General features: G+C 38.4%; 1 protein-coding gene across 49 annotated transcripts in view; it reads right to left on the bottom strand.

The window, feature by feature from the left end:
• Nucleotides 1-17,401, bottom strand: part of RIMS1 (regulating synaptic membrane exocytosis 1) — a 466,474-nt gene that overhangs the window by 6,609 nt on the left and 442,464 nt on the right. For all 49 annotated transcript variants that reach the window (XM_040643616.1, XM_040643626.1, XM_040643623.1 and 46 more), the window contains 2 exons: nucleotides 3,519-3,657; nucleotides 1,181-1,293 (listed from right to left, as the gene is read on the bottom strand). In XM_040643616.1, coding sequence (XP_040499550.1) covers nucleotides 1,181-1,293; nucleotides 3,519-3,657 — 252 coding nt within the window. The remainder of the gene's footprint in view (nucleotides 1-1,180; nucleotides 1,294-3,518; nucleotides 3,658-17,401) is intronic.

The following is a 17,401-nucleotide window of genomic DNA, read 5'->3' as shown; positions in this document are numbered from 1 at the left end:
CACCCAGCGCAAACTGCGTTTAAAGCTTGCTGCAACCGTTATCTTTAGATTTTTCTTCACTATCGTCTTGGGTATCCCAGCCATTTCTCTCCTGTGTTGAAGCATTTATTTGCTGGATCTTTTCTTTCTCTTTTTTTAGTTCCTATTTTTTTTTAAGTTCGCTTAGTTCATTTTGTTGAGGCATATCCTCCAGTAACATTCTGAGCAATGTTGTATATGAGGAAAAGGTTTTTGAGACCTTTCTTTTGTTAGTACGTTTTTATTCCGGCCTGAACCTCACTTGATAATTTGGCTGGCTATTGTACTCTACCTTGGAAATCAACTGTTACTCAGAATTTTTAAGGTAATACGCAGCAGTCTTCTGGCTTCTAGTATTATTATTGAGGACTCTGACGGTAATCTGACTTTTGATAATTTTGTATAGAATTATTTTTCCTCTTAGAAAACTTGTAGGATTTTCTATTAATCTCTGGTGCTGTGAGAGTCCACGATGATGTGCCTTTGTGGTGACCTATGGTCATGCATTTTGCTGAGAATTCCATGGGTCCTGTCAAGCTGGAATCTCATGTCCTTCAGGGAAATAGCTGTTGCACGTGTTACATGTCATTTTCTACCTTTGTCATTTTTCTTTTAACTTAATTTAGGGTATATTGCTAGTAGAAGTTTTCAATTTATCTGGTTTTGGCTTGACCCTTTGAAAGTTCTTTCCCATTCCAAGAGCACAGAAACATTAATGTAAGTGTTTTTCAGTATTTTCTAGTGTCTTTCTCCACTCCAGTTCTCTTTTATAATTGAGTATGAAATATTTTTATAAGTTCTGAAGTCGGGAGGCAATTTTATTCATCTTTTTTTTTGCTTAGTGAAATAGTTTTGCCAACATCCTTTACTGAATAATCCATCCTCTTTCTGTGCTGTGAAATGCTACCCTTATCCTACATTTGGGTCTATAGTAGACTGTCTTAACAAAGTTTTCTGATAAGTCAAAGATTTATGACTAACTTTATTCACTTTGCATAATGTCTCAAGTTAGAAACACACATCAGAAATTAGAATAGTCATCTGAAGCCAGCAAAACTCTTGCTCAAATGTTGTTTCTCACTTATATTACTACTATGATACTTTAAATGACTTTGTCAATCATGAAACATCAATTTTCCTGTGGAAAAAAAATGATTCTTACCCATTGCAGGGGTGGCAAGGGTTTGGCGGCCAACAAGCTGAGCTGGTCCCAGTCCATCAAGAAAATCACTGAATTGACTGTCTGCTCCTAGCCGTACTCCAGGAAATATTAAGCTATTAGTGAAAGGACAAAAATCAAAACATTAGATCTCCTAGAATTCTTTTCATTAGTTTCCACTTGACCACTAATTCCAATCACGAATCATAAACATTAGGCAGTTTACACTGAGTCTTTGCATTCACTGTGTCTAAGCCAAGTATATGAAGTTCAGCACTGATTGAGAAAAGATCTAAATAAACTCTTAAGGTATGTTCTTAACTCTTAACTGATATTCTATTCAGGAGAGCTTAGTTGTAGTTTTTAATATACTAAGTTTTCTGGACATTTACAAATACAAATCCCTACATAAATATATTGCTGACATAAAATATAAGATGCAAATTTTTATATCATGAACTTTATACATAAATAATTGTTCATGAACATTAAGTAACATTAATGCTAAATTTAAAAAAAATGCTTGACAATTTCTTCAATAAATGTTTTAGCAAAGTACAAATTCTTATTTACAAGTAAAAATGTTTAATTCATTCATTTTTTAATGAATTACATTTTTATATTATCTGAGATTTTCAGTTAGTTCAAATGGAAAAGAATTGATTAGACTATGTCCATTTCCTTTTTTTTTTAATAAAGCATTGTTTTAAAGATTTTATTTGTTTATTTGAGAGCGTGCGTGTGTGCCCGTGCACACTCATACATGCACAGGTCGGGGGAGGGGCAGAGGAGGACGTAGAGGGAGAAGCAGACACCCCACTGAGCAGAGAGCCGGATCAGTCCCAGGACCCTGGGATCATGACCTGAGCCGAAGGCAGACGCTTAACTGACTGAGGCACCCAGGTGCCACCAGACTATGTCTGTTTCTTACTACACCTTGCTTGCCCGAATTCCCTGGGCCATAAGCAGAGAGTGACTGTGCTCTTCTTGTTTATTGATGTATCCTGGGCAACAAGAACCATGCTTGCTATGTAGCTGGACTTTAATGAGCGTTTTTTGAATGAACACATTTCTATAGGGATTTATTGTTTCCAATGTGCTTTCTCACATATTATTTCCTCACAGTCAAGGGAATTAGAGAGGGCACATACTATGATTGCATCCAGAGACTATGAAAATTAATCTGTAAGAGGTTAAGTTGCTTATCCACAGTGGAGGTAAATATTTAATTTATTAGTTTACATCAGGAAATAATGTCTCCTTTCATTTGCATGTTGTATTATAATACTTCATCAAATATTGGCATTTTGCCAGCAGTTTCATCTCCATAACTTCCATTGCTGCTGATTTTTGCTCTTAGCTATATCTTGCTGGGACCATGCATACCAATCATTTGATTAAACAAACACTTACTAGTTTCGGGAATGGGAAAGCATATCATGAACGTTAAGTTGGCATAATTTTATCTCATTTTCTGAACAAAATTTAAAAATGCCAGTATAAATAAATTATTATTATTAGATGGGTAAATGAGATTTTTGAATGGCAATAAATGAATAATTATAGAAAATTTGTACACAATCGCCAAGTAACCTGCTGCAGAATAATGATTACTTAATTGTAAGATCTATCACCTCAGTAAAAGTTTAGTTTTATCAGAAAAATTCTCAAGCATAGAAAAATGCAGGTTTTTTTTTTCAGGACCTATATGTAAAAGCAAGTAAGCAAAACACAAATCTAGTTATATATTTCTAAGATTAATTAATTACAAAATTAACTAACACTCTTTAACCAGAAAAATAATGAGAAAGATAAATTCTGGGCTTTTTTCCTAAGATAAAAATGAGTTAGTGATGTTTTAAAAACAAAAACAATTAAATTGTTATTATGAGAGTGTTAGACTTCCAAAAACTCAGAAACAAAAAATAGTTTTTGGAGAAAAGTAGGAATATGGGAAATCAGTTCTCACTTCTAAATTTTCATTCAGATTTTGGTGACTAGGCCAGACAACAAGTTTCCCCACATGAAATAATCCATTAAATGTAGCATTTCTACACCACACACCCAGGAACGGACTATTGTGAGCTTTCCTGGATGATGGAGATCAGTTTATTCATGTGAACCCAGCTTTTCTTCACACCTTTGAAAGGTCTGAGGGACCAGGTGCTGAGGTGTGTCCCTGTGTCCGTGTCGTAAGAGGTACGCCTGTTTTAAAGCATGGAGGGTTGAACTCCTAGTTAAACAGAGAAGCTGCACCGTCACTGCTGGCGGCTTTGTTGTTTTACCTGTGACCACACAACCCGTGGTTCTAAAGCCATACAGAGGTGCTGACGTCACTTACTTTCCCTCGGAGCTGTAGCTGTTGATGCTGCCGTCAGTAGACTCTCGACTTGGTTGCCTTACCATCTTCCTCATTTCGGCTGCCATTCCTGTTTCTGTGCTTCTCTGGATGGTACTTTTTAACTTCTTGTGGCCTGACTCTGACAAGAGAGAGTAAAAGAAACTCTAAGTTTTGTTTAGACTGTTTTTCCCTGAATATTGTTGGATTCTGCAAATAAAACAATTATGCATAGAATTAAAAGTTTACTCAGAAAAAAAGAGTCTAAGAGAATAATCTGATTAGCTAAATCTCTTGGCCAACATATGCCTTGGCCAAGAGGGGTAGCAGTGGAGGGCAGACCCTGCCTGGGTCCCAGAGACCGCCTGAATCTCAATGAACCACAATGAGCTGGGTGTAATATGGCTGCTCAAGTTATCAACGGCGGTAAAAATTTGGATTTGGCACTGAACTGCACGCACTATGTGGAAAGATAATACTGAACAACCTAAAAGGTTTTTCCCCAATCTGGAGTGTTCCAAGTGTGTGGGAACAGACCTAAATGAATGGGCCTTGTCCTTTAAAGGAGAAGAGGCACAGGGAACCAAGCATGAAAAAATATCAGTTTTGGCCACGTATCAGCAATCTCATAAAGAGAAACAGCAGTATTTTATTTAATGATTTATGAAACACTTTACCATACACATTCTCATTTGAGAAGGCACATAGGATACCTATGCAGGTAGAACAAGGATTATCTTAACTCCAAGCCTTTACGGCTCTCATGGCTTGTTGCCTCGACTGCATGGCGTCTGACTGGCAGTTTGGGTGTGAGTGTCTTTCTGCATAATGGCTGATCATTTTCTTGATAAACTCTAAGTTCAGAGCAACTTCCTCAAGCCACTTTGAGAGGCACAAACCAGCATTCTATTCACAGCATGGAAATGAAATTCTAAACACTGATTGGATTAGAACAGTATCAAAAGTTTAGACAAACTCTTAGACTTTTAGTACCTGCACACTTTTTCCATCTACACATTTGATATGTTTCTGGTATTCTTTCAATTTTTCATTTAGTATTATTTAATACCCTTTAATGTATGAAAAAACGCTCTATATGCGTCTATATATGTGTATACACACATAAACTCCTTAAACCTCGTAAAACCTCCCAGAGGCAGGTGCCCCAAAACACTCCTAGATAAACCACAGGAAAGACTGCATGTTTTCCTCCCATTTTTGGTCACTGCAATCCTTTTGTAGATTGTCTAATGAAAAAAATAATTGGTTACACTATATGGACTCAATGCTGAATATTCTCTACATAAGAGCCACGGCAATTCCTTAAAAACATAAATCTGAATATGTCATTCCCTGGCTCAAGAGCTCGTGCTGGTTTATTACCAAAATTAAAAGAAAATCCAAAATTGCTACTATGGTCCATAAAATGCTCCCTAACCTGGTCCTTGGCCACCTTTCAGATCTCACATGCTGCCCCTCATCCCCGTGATCCTTGCTCTCCAGTCACGTGGTCTTCCTGAATTTTCTTGAACATTCCAAGCATGCTGCTTCAGGGCCTTTTCCTGTCTTTCCCTTCTGACTCTCTTGCCTGCCTCCCTCACTTTATTCAGGTCTCAGTGCCAACGTCACCCCCTCAGAGAGGCTTTTTCTGATCCTTATCACTTTCTACCTCCTTGCCACGCTGGATACTTCTTTACAGCACTGCTCTGCCATTAAACTTCTATTTGTTTGTTGTCTGTTTCCCCAATTAGAATTTCTATGAGGAGAGGGACATTGTGAATATTATGCACTGTTATCCCTAGTATCTGGAACATTGGTATAAACTCAGTAACAAGATTACACATTTTCCTCATTCTGTATAATGTAACTATAATACAAACATGCCTCTTTTTTTTTTTTAAATGATTGCACCGTGAGGTGGTGTCATAATTAAGCCATCTCCTTATTGATAAGCACTTGGGATGTTTCCAGTTGTTACAGGAGAGTTTTTATAGAGCAAATTTCTAGAGGTTGAATGCTAGTGAAAGGGTAGGAATCTGTTTAGTCTTAATAGCTATTTCTAAATTGCTATTTAGAAACATTATAGTAATTTAAATCGCTCCTACCAACAGTCATATGGATGCACCCATTTTCCCACGTAAGGCTCAGGGATTCTCTACTTTTCCCCCTTCTAGTCTCTATCTTGCCTATTTGACTCATCATTGTAGAAACTGTACACTTACTGAAGGCAGTGACTTCATTTATGGACATTCTAGTGCTGGATTTATTTATTTATTTATTTATTTATTTATTTATTTATATTTATTGTGCCTCCTTCTCAAATGTAGTTCCTTTATGAAGTCACTATGGTAGAGCAACATTTCATTCACGCCCACATACTGGCTAGATTCCACTTGAGGGATAAAGGCAAGCCCCAAGGGTGTATTACCAAAGGGAGCTAAGCAGAATTATGCAAATGTTTCCCCAAAGCAGCAGGAGGCAAGAAACCCAGGGTGGAACATCAAATTCTTGTTGAGAACAAGGACTATCACAGCTAGAAAAGTGAGGGCAAAATTTAAATCTAAATGGTGAGGTGATGCTGGAAACGGGAGGAGAAACAGTTAAGAGGATCATAGCGGGGAGGTTCAGGTTATTCGTTCATTCAGTTTTTCATTTGTCCATCCATCCAACAAATATTTACTAAGCACCGACTCTGTGTCACGCACTGTTCTGGTGCTGGGGATATACTGACGAACGACACATTTCCTGCTATCACGGAGCTTACATTCTAGTGTGTGTACAATCAAGGCAATGAACAAATAAATATATGCTTGGTAATAAGTGCTATGGAAAAAATACCAGGCAGAATAAGGGGGGATAGAGAGTGACAGGATAGGGCAGCACTGGTTTTATTATAAAGGGCTAAGGGTCTCATTGGAGGAAGTGAGAACACAGGCTGTGAGGGAACAGGGAAGTAACACTCATGGAGGGACTGGTCCTGGTGACTGTGGGGGGGAGGCTGTGAATAATGGTGGTCAGGAGGGGGCCACTGTCTTCTCAGTAGTGCACAGCTTGCCTCTGCAGTCTTTCCAATGTTGATATTGACTCTGGCCAAAATGCTCTGTCTGTTGCCAGAGATCTCAGGGCCCTATGAGTACCTGGCAGTGCAGGTGACAGGTGCAGACAGGCTCATCAGGTGGGCTATCGTTTCCTAACACAGGTTGCATGTGGTTGTCACTTGTTACATATTTGTGCAATGATTGAAAAAATTAAAAGTGAAGAGTCTGTTGTTTACATTATTTAATTGGGACATCGAGTATTCTTAAAGAAGGGTATGTTCCAGGGTGTCCTAACATTCTTAGAGCAGTTTTATAACTTCATAGCTTCCCAAATGTAAATGCTACACACTCTGAGAAAACATCTGAGAAGCTGGTTATTGAACTTTCTTTTATACTTACTTAATTTTATGAATTGGAATACATTTTTAAATTTAAAGTTTTAGTTTTAGTCCTTTTGAAGACAGCAACTAGGGACTGATACCTAGCTCTTGTATTATTCATGTTAATAAACATTCAGTGAAAAGAGCTAGAACTAAACAATTTTGTAAAGGCCTAGATGAAAATGGAATAAACAGTTCTAGCTATGAATTTGTCTTATTTAAATTCACAACAGCTTTAATACTATTTAGAATGCATGGATTGGAAAGAACTTTGTTTTGTAGATGTGGAAACTAATTTTGGAGAATTAGAATTCATGCATCAAATACTTGTTCCGCACTTACACTGAGCCCAGCCTTTTCCAAATGTTGGTGACACAGCAATGAACACAGCAGACAGATCCCTGCCCCAATGGAACGTACATTCTAGTGAGTATAAAGTTTTGCTCACCATCATGCTAGTGAGCAGCGGAAGCTGGATTAGATCTTCTGAACCTCAGTCTTGTGACCATTCCTTTATACCACAGTTTAGGAAAACACAAAGTCTAATCTCATTTGACAGAGAGAACAATGGTTTAGCTACGCAGGTATTTTCATGTACACATTCGCATACGGGCTTACAAATTCATTTAAAACTTTTGTTAAAAGCACATATAGTCTATACAAGTACAAATGTATATAATTATCTGTATCTATCTCTGTACTGTGCTGTGATTATAGCATAAATATATGTTCCATATATGTAATTTTAAAAATACCAATATAATACACTAAACCACTAAATGGTATCACCATTATTTAACAATTATTTGTATCCATTGAAGAATCATTAACCTGGTTAAGACATGAAGTCTCCTATCAAATTATGACATGAAATCTGACTTGAAACTGCTGTCCCAAGCATTATACGAAGAACAAAAGGATTAGAAAACTAGCCTATTTTAATACTCTGCATTCACAAACATATGGAAAAATTAGTAAAATCCATATCATTTAGAAACAATTATTTTCCCCTGCTTTGGAAGAATAAACTTTCCCTTATAGAATGTTCCAGAATGTGTCACCTTTACATATTATTTTTCTTTTCATAATGAGATGTCTAGAAACATCCCCACTGATATATTAATTCATTCTGTAAATACTCATTAAGCAGCAAGTGCCTACAGTCTAACTGGCATTTTTCTAGGTGTTGGAGCTACGACAGTCATAAGACAGGATACTGCATATAACAAACAATGAAAACAAGTAAGTTATGATAATTTTAGAGCTGGTAATCATCATGAAAAATAACAAACAAAGCAGACGAGACTGTCCCAGTAGAGTGAATTACTTTTAATCCACTGGGCAGAGAAGGCCACTTCTGAGAGTGTAAACTCTGCAAAGAACTGAAGGAAGTATTATCCGGGCAGAAGGAGCAAGTGCAAGAGCCTGAGGAGTGACTGACCGTCCTTGACTTGTCTGAGAAAGCTCTGAAAAGCTGAAGTAAGATGGATGAGGAGAAGATGGAGTGGGAGAGGCTGAAGGAGCTGGTGGGGCATGACCTGCTGGAAAATAGCCTGGATTTTGTGCTGAGTATAATGGGAAGCCACAGGGAAGGGTCATGTCTGATTCACATCTTCCAAGGATTGTTCTAGCTATTGTGTGGAGAAGGAGTTGTAGGAACTAGAAGTGGAAGCACGGGAAGAACTGGAAAGCTACTTCCCTACCTGAGATAAATAGTGGCTTAGGTTAGGGAAAGNGTGGTGGAGACAAGGGAAGAGGGTGAACTTGGATTATATTCTGAAGTGGAACTGACAGCACTTGCTCTATTAGACGTCTAGGTGGTTCAGAAAAAAAGAACAAATTCATTCCCTTTCAGGTTTTTAGTTAGGATAACTAGTTGAATGGTAGTGTCATTTACTGAAAAGGAAGAGGAATTCATTGTGAGTGGTGGAAATGATGAGTTCTCTTTTGGAAGTTTGAAGGGCTTCCTGAATAGCCATGTGGACAGTAAAGTAGGAAATGTGTGTATGATCAGGACCACGAGGGACAGGTTAGGGTTGGAAATAGGTCAGTCGGTAGATAGACGGACAGGATATATTGGCATACAGATGGAATTAAAAATCTATAGTACTTAATGTAGTACTATAGGAGGAAGTATAGATAGAAATAAAAAGAGTAGACAAAATAGAGCTTAGGCTATTTTCCATATTTAGAGGTCCAGAAGAAAGTCAAGACTCTTAAGGAGCCTAGAAAGGAAGACGTTTTAAGGCATGGGGAGAAATTAAGTGTCATGTGCAGAAATTAGAAGAATAAAGTGTTACGAGTAAAGAAAAAAAAGTGTTGTTCACTACTTAGAATTTTAGTAAGAAATAGACACAGAGTGCCTGGGTGGCTCAGTCGGTTAAGTGCCTGCCTTTGGCTCAGGTCATGATCCCAGGGTTCTGGGAATTGAGCCCAACATCGGGCTCCGTGCTCCATGGGGAGCCTGCCTCTCCCTCTCCCTTCCCCCCTCCACCTGGCTAGTGCCTGAGCTCTCTCTCTCAAATAAATACATAAAATCTTAAAAGAAAAAAAAAAAAACCAGATACAGAAGTGGTGATAGAGCTCGTCTCCCTGGAGATGACTGATTTCAAGCATAGATTTGGTGAAGCTGTAAGGCTGGGAGCCTGAAGGGAATGGCCAGTCAGAAGAGAGAATGAGAGACGAGTTAGTAGAGGGGGCTCCTATGACTATTTTGAAAAGGTTTGTTGTGATTGAGAGGTAGTATTTGGAGAGCTGTATAGGATATGTGGAGGTTGTCTAGTTTTTAAGATATGTGCCATTAGAGCCCGTTTCTGTGCAGATGGGAATGATTAAATGCACAAGATAAAACATAACATTTTTAGATCTAATATTATTGGTTGGGAAGGTGGATAAACATAGATAATGTCTGATAAATCATCTTTCCCTCAAAGTATTCTCTAATACCCAATGAATAGTCAATTTCATCAGTTAATTGGAAAAATCAGTAAAAGAATAGCACTTAATTGATTAAACAGTTCGGATCTGAAAGATAAATGCAGTAATATCCTATTAGCTCACGAAGAGAAACTATAGAGTAGATGCAGTCTTTTGGTTACCCTGAAAACAAAACTGAAATCAGTGATAAAAATTATTATTTTTTTATGTACAGAGACAAAATCCAGTTATGTTTTTAAAAAGAAAAATTGTTGTAGTTAATATGCTTTGGTCATTCGTTCCCTTGTTTACTTACTCAACAAACTGTTCTCTGAGTGCTTTGGGTCCAGGACTGCATATGGAAGCGTGGAAAGGAAAGAGGCCCTGTCCCCAGCCATGTCATTGTCTAGCAGGACAGACTGACAAGCAGAAGTTTAATTATGATGTAGTCTAAGTGTGACATAGAGGACTTATTTTATATTTATTTAGCTTTAGGTATTTGTCTTACGTACATATTCAATAATATGGAGAGCGGAAGAGAAAGGGAAGAGAAGGAACAATTTAAATAGTGAGTGTGAGTCTGCGCTCGCTCTGCCACTAAATGAACATGTAACTTAGGGAGACCATGAGGTGAGAAATGCAAATCTTCTCTTCCTTTACTTTGTTTCAGTTTCCGAAGATAATCTGGTGTTTATGATGATCTCTAAAATAGGCTTCCTAAAAAAACCAAAACAACCAACTAACCAACTAAACAACCAACCAACCAACCACTTTATCTGGTGTTCAAACAAAGCAGCAGCAATTACAGTCAAACTGACAGTATTAGATACGCTGAGACGAGACTGGTGTCCAAGGGACTTTAAAAGGAAATTTTAACTCCATGCAGATAGGGAATGGGGGTGGGGTTGTATTTTAGGCTAAGAGAGTAGCATATTTAAAGGTCCTGACATGATAAAGAACATAGTCCCTTGAGAAAACTAGCTTTCCAGAATGACCAGAGTTCTGTGAATGGTGACAGGTGGTGGCAGGGCAGGCTCCCGAGGGGCCTTTCCTCTCATGTTCTGAAGGTGTACCGTTACTATCATTTGGGTGGCTGTTGTATTGTTATTTATAAATGTTCTTAATGACTTCAAGGTCTTGGTCTTCCCAATGCCAATACTACCCACATGAAGTTGTGTGTAATTTGTGTATATACAATCTGATATAGAAATATTATCAAAGGGCTTTAAAAATCATTCTTTAAAAGAAAGCATCCAGCAGTTCCCCTTTGTTGGTGTCGGACGCTCCCAAAGTTGTCATAACCACGTAGAAATCTTTGAGGTAGTCTGTTCTAATCGTACCACAGCTTTTCTCAGTTTTTAAACAAACAAAAATGTTCATTTTATGTTATGCCAAAGTTTTTAAAATACATTTCATCCCAAGCCAGATAAGCACAATTTGTAAAAATTGCATAGATCCGAAGATTATTTTTAGAAAATTGCATGAGGGCCCTTTGACTTTATGGTTTCTCTCATTTACCCTCCATGTTAATCCTACAAGCCATAAAGTCCATAATTTCCCTTTCCTCTTCTCATTTTCCAGAGAGATTTATAATGAAATATAGTGGTCAAGAAAATAAAAATAGTATCATAAAGAATATTTTTGTGAGACAATGGAATACATTCCCTTGATGATATTTTCAGAATACTTCAAATCTTTCTTGGCAAGGTGCCTATCCTTTTTTATTTCACTGCCATAACCCAAAAGAGGTAAAATGTTTTCTCTTGCTGCCACACTTTAAGTTCTCTGCAGATACGACTTTAGAAAAGGGATTCATCTGTACTGAACACTGACCTGTATTTTTCCAGCTCTTCTGTGGCTAATAGTTCTTCTCTGGCCAGAGACCTAGTGTTGTTCTGAGCCCCTGTAAGACCCGCCTGTCATGCTCACTTCATTCAACCACACTTGATCTTTTCAGCAAAACATCTGCCAGTGTCACACTGATTTTTCCTCTTGCCTGGCTGGTGAAAATGTCAGCAATAGCAAGTTCAAGATACTCTTTTAAATAACTTTCATGTTGAATTTAGTAAGGCTGCAAAAAAATATTTAGATGGAGAGGTTTACTGTCACTGAAACCTACCACCTGTACCCTATCCTATTTTGGCCAAAGCTGTAGGATGGGAGCAGTCAAATGTTGAAATTTCACTGCTGCAAATTGATTTTGCAGCCTCAGTGTTTCCAGAGTGTTTCTGTGTTATGGACTCCTCCCCCTCCCCAATTCATAGGTTGAAGTTCTAACCCTGAGTATTCCAGAATATGACTGCATTTGGAGACAGGGCCTTTAAAGAGGTGATTAAGTCAAAATAACACTGCTAGGGAGGTCCTAATCCTCACCTTTTTTGTTTTCTTATGAAAAGAAGGCATTAGGACACAGAGAGACACCCCCACCATGGGAAGAGGGCAGCCATTTGAGAGCCAAGAAGAGAGGCCTCGGAGGAAAGCAAACCTGCTCACACCTTGGTCATGGACTTCCAGCATCTAGAACTTTGAGAAGATAAATATCTGTTATTTTACTCCCCCCACCCCATCTCTGGTACTTTGTTACGGCAGCCTGAGCAAACTAATGCATCTAGGGAGTGGCTCGTGTTATTTTAACACTCTAAAGCCATCTTCTTATTTAATAAATGTGATGATTTAAATATAATTTAAAGCACCTAGGGCTATATAATCACCTAAATGGTCTGAGGGTGAGATTAAGCCCCAGATACTGGGATGAACTTGTTTCAGGTTTTCTTGATTAAAAAACGGTCTGAAGTACACCTGGATATACCTAAATCATTTATTAGCAATCCCTGATATTCAGAAAATAAGGTCTTAGATTTATTTTCCCAGGAGTAGTAAATATATCACATTTAGATCAATTTTTCTTTTTTTACTATCCTTTAGTCTAAATTAATACCATAGATGCATCTGGGTTTTATTTATTGATTATAAATCTAGCGTATCTCCTTACTCTCTACCATCCTGATTGTAAAAATAAAGCAATACTTTAGGCTAAACTTTGTTTTATTGTATATTTCAGGTTTTGTTTTGATTTTTAAATTTTTGTTTAAATTCAAGTTATCACTAGAGAATCTTTCCTCCTATCCAGTTTCAAGAGGCAGCCTACCATTCCAGGTTTTGTTTTGATTTTTAAATTTTTGTTTAAATTCAAGGTATTACTATTTAGAGAATCTTTCCTCCTATCCAGTTTCAAAAGGCAGCTGAACAGGAACTTGTTGGAGAGGCAATTCTGGAACCTGAATGTCTGTATTCCAGTACCAGCTCTACCACGTACTAATGCCGTGCCTGCCGCAGCTTACTTGGCCTCTCTATGCCTCGCCTTCCTTATCCATGAAAGGAGGGGGATAATAACCTAGCTCACAGGATGATTTTGAGCAGTAAGTGAGATAATCCACGTAAAGCACTCAGGACAGTGTTCAGCACCTGTTTAAGTTATATATTGTTACACAATAAGATCTCCAGTATTTTGTACAGATTAAGTCTCCAAGATGAATGATGCTAATTCCCTTTGCTCTACTCAAAGCACATGCTTCTGTGCCTCATATTTAACTCAAAATATTATTTAGAATGAAGCATAAATTGCAACATGTCACAGAGATGACTTGTGCCCCCAATACCCATTCTTACCCTTTTCTCTCAGTGAGAGAATTTCCCCATCCTACTAGCTAAAGACCCATCACATACCCTTTCCTTCTCCCCTCTTGACGGCATGGGGACATAATGGTGGGAGCTGCAGCAACTACTCTGGACCTCAAGATGGAAGCACTTGTTGAAGCTGGCACAGCCTGGATCCCTGACATGATGGAGCATTATACCCCTACGGGACTATCCACCTGGACTGTTACATGATACTCTTGATTAAGCCACTGTATCTAAGGGTATCTTGTTATAGCAGCCTATCTGCTATCAGAGTACATAGTATTCTAAATAAAACCCAGTGGGGATTTAAAAAAATAAAATAGTAATTTTGTGAACAGTCCTGTCAATTCTTTAACTTTAGATAAGAAACTTGGATTACACTGGATTTTTCCTCTATAGTTCTATATTTGGAAAAATAAGGCTCTTCTCACAATAAAGTTAATGGAAATTTTTCTTCCTTATGAAGTGTCAGAGTATGTAGGATTAGAAGGGGAGAAACTAGCAATAAATCATGTTCATTAAGTATTGTTATTGTAGATGGGACTTCCGGGAAAGATGGCGGAGGAGGATCATCGGCTCACCTTGTCCCACGGATCCACCTAGCTAACACCCACATCAGTATGAATAACCTAGAAAATGACCCGAACACTGGCAGAACAGACTCTCCAGAGCTCAATGTAGAGAACAGTCCACACTGCAGAGGGTAGGAAGGGTGAAGACAGGTTGGGAGTCAAATGGACCCACAGGAGTGTGGACATGTGAGCGCTGTGGACATGAAGAGGGAGAAGAACACCCGGGTATGGGGAACCCACACTGGGAAAATGAATTCCCATACATTTGGCTTTGAAAAGCAGAGGGGCTTAACTTTTTGAGTTCTTACAATCAGTGGGGGTTAACACTGGGAACTTTAAAAAACAGTGCGCTTGGCTCTGGGAGAGTTGGAGGGCAAGAGGAAACTGGGTCCTTACCCTTAAAGAGACAATACAACAAATAGCCCCACTGAGATACAGCATAGAAGCAGTAGTTTGAAAGCCACCTAGGGTATACAAGAAGAAGATTTATTTAATAATCTTAGAGCATGTGCTGGAGGGGCAGGGATCTTTGGGAGACTTTTCCAAGAAAAAGAGAGCTGGTGGGTGTCATTTTCCTCCTCCACCCCCAAGCCTAGATACAGAGGCACCTGTGGGAACTAGCACAGCATGAACACTCTCTACCTAGCTTGCTAGTAGCATGCTCCACTCCTGCATGCTTCTGTGGATTCACCCTCTCCATCCAGGCCTATGCAGGAGTTTTCCTGAGTGGCTGCAGCTCTCTTCCCACAGCAAACAGGCACAGACTTTGTTAACAGTGAGTCTCACCCCTGTGCTCTCCTGCACACCTGCCCTTTCTAATACATCCTTGGCTGGCACCATACAAATGGTGCCACAAGCCCACTGGGCTGGGGGCAGAGTTCTGGTTTGACTGCAAGCTGCACCCATCAATGAAAGCTTCTCAGGGACAACACAGGCAAAATGTCATGTGGTTCAGTGCTACTGCATCTCTGGCAAACTCCTGGTTTGACTCACCTCAAACAAGGTGGCCCCAGACTGGCCCACTAACAACACAGGGACCAAACCCTGCCTACAACATGCAAAGAGAGCCATTGCATATGACTGAAGGCAAAAGAGGCTCAGCACAATAGTAGGGCACATGCAACACATAGGAGACACTCCTGAAATGCCAGTTTCTGGTGATCAGGGGATATTGCACTTCAGGGCACTGCAGAACCTCTTCTTCATAAAGCCACTGCTTTCCAGAGGAGGAGATGTAGCTGACTTTCTTAACACATAGAAACAAAGAGAGTTGGATAAACTGAGGAGACAGAGGAATATGTCCCAGATGAAAGAACAGGACAAAATCACAGCAAGAGATAAATGAAATGGAGATAAGTACTACATCTGATAGAGAATTTAAAGTAATGTTCATAAAGATACTGGACTTGAGAAAAGAGTGGAAGACCTCAGTGAGACCCTCAACAAAGAGAGAGAAAACATAAAAAAGGACCAATAAGAGACAAAGAACTCAATAATTGAAATTAAAAATACACTAGATGGAATAAATAATAGACTTGAGGAAACAGAAGAACAGATCAGTGACTTGGAGGACAGAGTAATAGAAAGCAATCAAGCTGAACAGAGGAGAGACAAATAATAAGAAGAAATGAAAATAGACAATGGGAACTCAGTGATGCCATCAAGAGTAATAACATTTGCATTATAGGGATCCCAGAAGGAGGAGAGAAAACAGAAGGGGCAGAAAATTTATATGAAGAAATAATAGCTGAAAATTTCCTCAACGTGGGGAAGGAAACAAATCCAGATTGAGGAGGCAAAGGGAGCCCCCAACAAAATCAACTCAACCAGGGGTCCATGCCAAGACACATAATAATTAAAATGGCAAAACGTAGTGATAGAGAATTTTAAAAGCAGCAAAAGAAGACAGTAACATATGAGGTAAACCCCATAAGGCTATCAGCTGATTTTTCAGCAGAAACTTTGCAGGCCAGAAGACAGCGGCATGATATGTTCAAAGTGCTGAAAGAAAAAAAAACTCTGCAGCCAAGAATACACTATCCAGCAAAGCTATCATTCAGAATAGAAGGAGAGATAAGGAGTTTCCCAACAAACAAATGTTAAAGGAATTCCTGACCACTAAACCAGTCCTACAAGAAATGTTGAAGAGGACTCTTTGAGTGGAAAGGAAAAGACCATAAGAAAGAGAAAGAAAACTAGGAGGCACAAAAACTGTAAAATTAATTATATCTATAGAAATCAGTCACAAAATAAAAGGATGTGAAGTATGATGCAATATACCTAAAAGGTGGAAGGAAGAGGGGTAAAGAATGGGTTCACACTTAAGCAACCATCAACTTAATATAGATTACTATAAGTATAAGTTGTTATATTTAAACCTAATGGTAACCACAAATAAAAAAACCAGTAATAGATATGCAAAAAATAGAAAGGAATCCAAGTATTCACAAAAGAAAGCCAGCGAGAGAAGACTGTAAGAGAAGAAAGAAACAGAGAAGAACTACAAAACAACCATAAAACAAGTAACAAAATGTCAGTAAGTATATTCCTATCAATAAATACTTTAAATGTAAATGGACTAAATGCTCCAATCAAAAGAAAGGGTGACAGAATGGATAAAAAAGCAAGACCTATCTGTGTACTGCCTCTTAGAGACCCATCGATGTACTGCCTATTACAGACATGCAGATTGAAAGTGAAGGGATGTAAAATAATTTATCATGCAAATGAAGTGAAAAGAAAGCCAGGGTAGCGATACTTATATCGGACAAAATAGACTTTAAAACAAAGACTGTAACAGACAAATGACACCATATAATCACAGAGGGGACAATCCAACAAGAAAATACAACAATTGTAAATATTTAAGCACCCAACATGGGAGCACCCAAATACATAAAGCAGCTAATAATGAACATACAGGGAATAATCAATAGTAATACAATAATGGTAGGGGATTTCAACACCCCACTTACATCAATGGGACAGATCATGCACACAGAAAATCAACAAGGAGACAGAGGTTTTGAATGACACACTGGACAAGGTGGATTAATAGATACATTCAGAACATGCCATTCCCAAAAAGCAGAATGCACGTTCTTTTTGAATGCATACGGAATCCTTCAGAACAGATTACACATTAGGCCACAAAACAAGTTTCAACAAATTCAAAAAGATCAGTCATAACATGCATCTTTTCTGACCACAATGTTATGAAACCAGAAATCAACCACTAGAAAAAAATTTGAAAAGAACACAAATACATGGAGGTTAAATAACATGCTACTAAACAATGA

The sequence above is a fragment of the Ursus maritimus genome, unplaced genomic scaffold (assembly GCF_017311325.1).
Source record: "Ursus maritimus isolate PB19 unplaced genomic scaffold, ASM1731132v1 scaffold_29, whole genome shotgun sequence".
NCBI lineage: Eukaryota > Metazoa > Chordata > Mammalia > Carnivora > Ursidae > Ursus > Ursus maritimus.
This window is presented reverse-complemented; position numbering and strand designations above follow the sequence as displayed.